Source organism: Myotis davidii, unplaced genomic scaffold, assembly GCF_000327345.1.
Source record: "Myotis davidii unplaced genomic scaffold, ASM32734v1 scaffold499, whole genome shotgun sequence".
Classification (NCBI taxonomy): domain Eukaryota; kingdom Metazoa; phylum Chordata; class Mammalia; order Chiroptera; family Vespertilionidae; genus Myotis; species Myotis davidii.
Window position 1 is genome coordinate 535,011 of NW_006290677.1, and position 7,744 is coordinate 542,754.

The 7,744-nt window shown below is 38.2% G+C and overlaps 1 protein-coding gene across 1 annotated transcript in view; it reads right to left on the reverse strand.

The window, feature by feature from the left end:
• Positions 1–7,744, reverse strand: part of DLG2 (discs large homolog 2) — a 1,585,094-nt gene that overhangs the window by 6,672 nt on the left and 1,570,678 nt on the right. The window contains exons 20-21 of the mRNA XM_006763751.2: positions 5,288–5,490; positions 3,007–3,116 (exon numbers count right to left, since the gene is read on the reverse strand). Coding sequence (XP_006763814.1) covers positions 3,007–3,116; positions 5,288–5,490 — 313 coding nt within the window. The remainder of the gene's footprint in view (positions 1–3,006; positions 3,117–5,287; positions 5,491–7,744) is intronic.

Genomic DNA, 7,744 nt, shown 5'->3' on the forward strand with positions numbered 1-7,744 from the left:
TCTGGCTTTTGAAATAAACTCATCTTGTTCTGAGGGATGGTATCTATGATCCTCCTCCAAATAGCACAAGCCCTAGAAGCTGTGAGTGGCTGTCACTCTCGGGTGCAGAACATGCTGGGCTAAATGAAGAGATACATTACACGGGAAGGCAGTGTTTTGCTCCAGATGTCAAGGAATCATGTAGCTCGAGATCTTCTTTGACTTCCCTGGCCCATGCTGGTCTGTCTTCTCGGAATTCCCTTTGTACTTTTTGTAGCAATGACTAAATTTAGGTTTTTAATTCTCTAATATATGATTTTTTTTTTTTTTGCCTAACCTAGGAGTTCTTCAAGGGCAGAGACCATGGCTTGTTTATCAGCATGTGGCAAGGAGCCTGACTCAACACATTGAAAGAATAAGTGGATGAATGAATGAATGGACAGCTAGACAAGGAAATATAATTATGTCACAGTTAAAGACAGAAGTGAAAACAGGCCATCATAGGAGCAAAAAGGTAAGAGCACACACGGGGGGTGGCAAGGCGAAAGCTTCTCATTGTCATGGGGTAGGGCAGGGACAGTAGTCACAGGGGCACACTATAAAAAGAACATCTCTTTCAAACACTCCCTCCATTTCATGCTTCTCTGGAGAGTCAGCCATGTGTGTGCTGATAAGCTCTGCGGTTTGATGTGGAAGATGTGCTTGAGAAAATGTGTGATGATGTATCAATGCCTGAATGTGACAGCTGCCATGCTCTTGTTCCGGCTGACCTAGCCTTCACTCCTCCTGGGGTGTGAGCGGCTCAGGACAGCCTTGCCCCTGATGTAAAACCCTTGGAAAACTGAACTGGAAAGTACACATTCCGCATTTATGAATGAGGGCGAATTGGTTGGAATGTCTCCACTACTGCACTGGAGACTTAGGGATGTGGCTGCAGCCACTCTGACAGACTCCTGGTCCTCATTGAGGAATCCAGCCTTCAGTATGTTTAATTTTCCTTGGTGATAAGTGGCTGTGACAATGCCTTAAGGCAAAACAAAATAAGTCATCTCATAGTTGTGGAAGGAAGTAGACCTACTGAGCACCAGATGGGACTGTCTCCCAATCTCACGTGGACCCAAATGTGCAACTGCTATTTCTCCCTCAGGCCTCACTTCCTAGGAGCCATTTATCCCACTGTCTGTTGACGATGTGAAACTTATTTTTCTATTTATGAAACAGGCTTTTAAGATGCTGTTCCCAGGATGTGAGGGCTATTTTTCTATTCTTCTTCTTAATGTTAGCATTGCTCATAAAATTTATGAGGCTCGTTAAAGATTATAAATTACTTTTACATAATGAAATTTGTGGTTGCTTAATTCACTTTGTGCAATACGCCACACAGTATCCTATATGAGGGGAAATTTAATACATGCTGTCGGGGATAATATGATCAAGAACCACTATTTTATTGTTCATCCAGATTTTTCCATGTGCCAACTATGGGCAAAGCTCTTTATGTTAAAATTTAACACATAAATTCACAGGGCTGAATTGCTGGTGATCTCCTTATTTTATTTTTGGATCCTGATAAAAACTTTGCCCATCTTTTATTTATGTGAATATAATCTGCTTTTAAGATATCACTCTGGCAATTTCCTCAGAGACCCACTATATATTTAACTGAATTCTCTTGGGCTGCAATTCCAGCTACTACAACTTGCTTCATCTCTTCATCCTCAGAGAAGATGGTGGAGCAGGTAGCCGATAGCCTCTGCAAGCAACTGTGTTCACCTCTGGGAGTAAGTAATTTCTTTGATCTTTCCATGAACACTGTTTTCCAGAACTTTGTGATTCACTTCTGCAGCCTGTCAGATACCCTGAAGTCTTGAGGCCCAAATGGAGGCATATTTAAGCAAAGCTCTTGTGACCTCTTGGAAAAGGCACTGTACTGTTCATATGTTTTATGATGATCAAATATCAAATAGCTTTATTCCATTTATAACAAGGTAACTTGACATATTTCATAGCAATAATGGCTACTATTTAGCGAGTGCTTCCCATGTGCCAAAGACTGTATGAAGAACTTTACATTCATGATCTTGTTTAACCATTCTTCTAGCTCTATGAGGTATATGTTCTTAATGTGCCAAGTTTAGAGGTGAGGAACTCAAGGTCATGGAACTGACCAGTGGCAAAGCTAAGAACCAATCCTGGCCTGATCAATTTTCAAGTCCCTGCTAACTTTGCCTCTTTGTTCTGCTACCTTTATGGCGACTGCAGCCTCATTTTTGTACGGAAGTTATCTATAAAATAATGCCCACAATTTCTATCAAACTGCCAAAGGAAATATGTTACTTTATAGTCAAGTCAGATCAGGAATATCTGCCCAATTTGTTTAGTGACTTTTGAAGGAAGATATTTTACAAGTCTTCTGAAAATTAAAAGAATAATATAAGGTATTTTCCCCCTTGTTCATAAATGTGCACAAAAATGGAGCTGTTGGCTTAAGTAATAGATATTTTACTGCAAAGCCATGAAGAAACTCCCTATAAAGGATAGTGGTCTATATTCATGAGGTTCTAATTAAGGAACGTAAGAATTCTGTGATACAACAAAATGAAATGCCAATGAAAAGAGTCTAAAATATGGTCCACTCCTTTGATAAAAATCCACACATTTAAAAAGATTTACCAATGGAACTGCTCTCAGAAGTAAGAAACAATTAGAAGATGATACTGTCTATCATTTGGAAAACCAAACCAAACAACCAAATTAAATCAACCTACTTTCAAAACAACAAAGCAATCACACACATACATGTACAAAACAACTTGTGAAATGAAAATAAAAGTCAAGTATTACTGAAGACATTTTAAGGAATTACTGACATGTCGGTAGTGACTCAAAAAACTTTAATACAGCTTTTTTTAAAAAGGGAATGCTTAAAAAAAATCAATAATGGCATTTCCCTTTGTAAGCATATGTGACAGAGCTGTGTCATATGGAACAGGGGCCAGATGAAGGCCTCCAGTGGCCTCCACTTACATCAGAGGTTCCAGAGACTTGGGCTTAATGAAGATGGCAATGGGATAGAGCTGAGCAACTTGTAACCGCTTGATAGCATTTCCTGATACGTCAAGTATACAGTGTTTGCCCTGGTAGAAAGAGAAGAAAAATATGGAGTTAATCCAGAAAAAGTGATCATAATCCAACAGCCACTAAAAACAATGCAAGTGTGTTAGGGGAAGATAAGGGATAATGGATTTCTCAGGGTTGAGAAGGATCGCTGCAAAGCACAAGTAAAAGTTGTTACATAGGTGATTGCTGAATGCTTGCCATGACTAATATTTATCACTCCCTTACTAAGTGCCTGCCCTTGGGATAGACATTCCACATGTGTTATCTCAGTTAACTGTTTTCTTTTTAATGGAATTAATTGGGGTGACATTGGTTCACAAACCATACAGGTTTCAAGCGTACAACTCAATAAAACATCATCTGCACACTGCATGGTGCACCCATCTCCCCAATAAATATCGGATGCTTTGTCCAGAGAAGATATGTAGACATATGTAATGTGACCAGTCTATTCTCATAAAGCTTGGAAACCATCTCTGAAGACAGCTGTCAAGAAGAAATTCCTACATCTATGAGGTAGGTATTATCAACTGCATTTTACAGAAGAGAAGACTAAGGCTTAGAAATATGAACGAACTTGCCCAAAGTCTCAGTGTTCGGAGGATGGAAACACAAATCTTGAGCACTCACAGAGCTGTTGGTTGGAATAAATGGACACTTCATTGTCTTATCCCGCCTGATGGTAAATTTGGAAGAATGGTAATCATGTGAATTTAGAATAATTCCATAAGTATTTGCTGAGTGCTTATATGTATCCTGACCTTGATATGCCCAGCCTAGCAGAGGACACTCACAACAAGAGTTACCTTAAATCTTGTATCTTAAATGCTGAGAGAGAGGCTTGCACAGGGTATGTAAATTTCTTGTTTGTTAATGAATAGAAACCCTATTACATTATAGCACAGCTCATTTAACTTGGCTTCCACTGCAATGAGTGCTCAGAGCAAGGAGTTGCTTTATAAAGTATTCCTAGAAAAGTAGATATATTTGCCACACATCAGATTCTACCTCCTGGAGAGAAATGGCCTCATTACTCTGATGCTGGCAGAACTTTACACAAGAAGAGAAAAAGCACATTATGCAGATAGAAACAGTCCTAAATAGGGGATAACAACTCATCTATAATATTTAAGTGAAAATGAGCTGAGTCCATGAATACTTGAGCTCTCATAATAGGAGAAATGCACTGAGATGGTTCAAGCCTTTACCACAGAAGTAATAGATTCCAAGTCTGCTATCTGTGAAGTGTAGCAGCTGCATAAAGTTTCTAAGTGATTTATTCACTGGCCAGAACATTTCGAGTTAACAATGGTTGTATCTTTATGTTCAAAGAGGAGAATAGATGCGATTCTCCAGGAAACCGATTACAAACAGTATGTTATAGAAACTAACTTTTGAGAGAGAGGGAAATAGATGCAGCTGCTTAGTGTATTCTTAGGTAGACATTTAAATTTCTTACTTCATTTTTGTACCAGTACATCAATAGGGAGAAAACAGTATTCAACCCAACAATAAATATCAATTATATAACAAATATAATTGGCTCTTAACTCTTTTTTCCCCTCTTATGAAATGAATTCTCTGTTGACAGATCTGGATGTCTCTATAGGCAGATCTTAAAGCCACACTCATGTGCTTTTCTATTCTATTCTTTTTGGAATGTTCTCCTCTTTCCAGTCACTTAAAATTATTAGCAGAGAGGCAATCGCAGCAACAACAGCAACCTTAAGTTGGAATTTTTGCCAGTAGTAGGCTAGGCAGTCAGCCCATCTCTCTCTCTTGATCACGGGGATCTTACATTTTCAGGGAGATAAGATGTAACTCCTGCTAATAAACAGACTCGAGGATGCTGATCCAAACCACCAAGAGTAATGAAGCTTCCTTAATAAGTTCGATGTTGTTTACTGGGACCAAAGTCAAGGACAGAGGGAATCTTCATAAACTTCAAGCTGTTCAATGCCTTTATGTTTATACGCCACCCTTTCCCCCTCAAGTCCATCAGCTTATTTTACTGAGATTAGAACAAAGATTAATGACCATGTTCTAAAGTGATTCTTTGCTTAGAGGTCTAAAAGAATTGTTTCATCAAACTTTACAACTGCAATCAGGAAAGAGTAATGACCAAAATATACAGTTTGCCAGCTGGGACCCGTCGGCAGGGGAGGTGTACGATGGTTGGTGAACATACCCTTTCTGCTACAAATCTCACAGACTGCACACTGGTTCCATACAAGTTGTCGTTGTACTGGCCGGCTTCTATAAACTTGTGCTCTTGGATATCCTTCTCCATTTGTTCTCTGGAAATGACAAAGTGATAGTCTCTGCCATCCACTTCATAGTCACGCTTTGGCCTTGTAGTATCTTTATAAAACAAAAAAATAACATGAAGATCTTACATTGACACCCGTAAACTTCTTTACACTTATTTACCCCACTACACACCCAACATAAATAGATAAAAATATGTAATATGAAGTACCATGGCATAGTCATAGGTACCAGTGTTAAGCCTCCTACTGTAAACAACTATAAAACTAGACAAAATACATGGAACAACTATTTTCAGGCATCAGACAACAGGCAGTGCAGAGCTGTGATTCTTGATAAGAGAAACATATAAGGAGAACTACATTCACTCCATTTTCATTTCTTAATAGATAGTCTAGAGGTCATACAGTGGCCCTAGAAAGATCATATTTTGGAAAGTTACTCTAGACCCATCTTCACCATCATTACTGGAAGAAGCTGATCTGTCAGTAAATTATTACCTGTCAGAACAAAAACTTAATATTTTATAAAGAAAAATTACAAAATCCAGATCCTCAGTGATGTAGTATCACAATAAAATATTATGGGACAAGCAATGAAGCAAGAAAATGTGTCATAAAACCAGGGGGGGAGCGGGGAAGGACAAACAGTAGAAATATATTCAGGAATTTAAAAATATATAAAATCAGATCATCAAAGTTTAGGTGGGACTGAAAGTCATCAACTCTAATTGTGGCTAGAGGTGGCTAAATTCTTTGTAAGAGGAGAAGAGCAAACAATTATCAATATCAAAAAAAATGTTAATATATTTCTAATCTTTGACTCAGCTACAGTATTTCTAGGAATCTATATTAAAAATTGCCAAAACATAAAATTTTATCTTGAAAGATGTTCAGTTATACCAGTTTATAAATTATAAATAACTTTAACATTTAATTACAATTCCATAATAGTGAAAAGCAGAGAAAACCCACAATACCCATAAAGGAAGATGCTTAATTATGGCATAGTAAAAATTCAAAATATTTATATAAAATCTCTCTATATATAAGGCTAATTTTCTAAGTGTCCTTCTGACTGTCCAAGGGGCAGACGCTCAACACAGGAGCTGCTGTGACGTGCACTGGCCATTTACAAAGGAATGGCACTGTGGACCTGGCGCCCACAAAGCAAAACTCGGCTTCCCCCAAGTGGGACACAGGCCCCGCCACCACCCTGGAGTGACAGCCCACCAAATCGCAGCTGCTGCTGCCGAGACCCCATGGCGCAAATTGTGGTCCACAGCCCTGACCAGAAACGGTTGCTGTGGGCGCCAGGTAATGATGTCACGCAGCAACGCTCGGCTTCCTCTCTCTAGTGTCTAGTCTCCTTGGAGTTTCTTCAGCCCAGGAACACAACTTGCTTTACAGCCAGGGGCCTCTGTTCTCCCTGTGTGATCTACAATAATCTGCTTCCTATTGATATTTACTGCTGTGTTGTTGACAATTACCTGAAAGAGAAGTTTGAAAGAGAAGTTGGGCTGGAAAAAGTTTAGCTAAATCAGAAAGCAGGTCTAAATAAGCAATTTTATCTATTTATCTATATATATATAAAGCTCTTGCTGGCACCAATCACGTGTGTGTTTCCATCTGTCATGTTGATCATGAATTTGGTTGACACTTATAGAGAAAGGGTGAATAGCTATAGTAAAACATTTCTTCTAATTATTTCCCTTTCAATGTGCATGAATTTGTGCACTGGCTCTCTAGTTTTAATGTTAAATAAAAAATACTGTATATATCTAATGTGTACCCAACCACAGGAGAAAATGCTCATATAGAAAGAATGAATAGATGGAAAATACTAATAGTGATGTTATTTCTGGATACTGTGTGGGGTTCTGTATATTTTTATTTTCTTGCTTAACTCTATTTTTTAGCAATTCCAAGTTTTAGAAACACGTGTTTCTAAACACGTACATTGAACACGTGCTTATTATCATTTTATAGTGCTATTAATTAAAAAAAGAGTAAAAAAAGAGTGTGCAAGGTTGAGGAGAAAATGAAAATGATACTTAAGGATTGTGTTTTCTCGTGAAACTGGGAAAAGTTTCACGAGATTTAGTCATCATTTTAGTTCCCTTCTGTTCATGTACTGCACACATACAATTCCTGCTATTCTTATGCATTCCAGGTGACATGTGTAGTACTGAAATATAAGAGACACTTCAAAGCATAGAGCTTTAAAAATGTAGAATGAGAAAGAAATATTTGTTGGGATCAGTTTTAAGAGCTCAATAAGCTAATCAATTAAAATTTTCTGGTGGGTTTGTCTACATACACAGAAGGCTTCCATGCATCAATTTGACAGTGAGAAAGATGGAAGTGAGTTGAGAGAG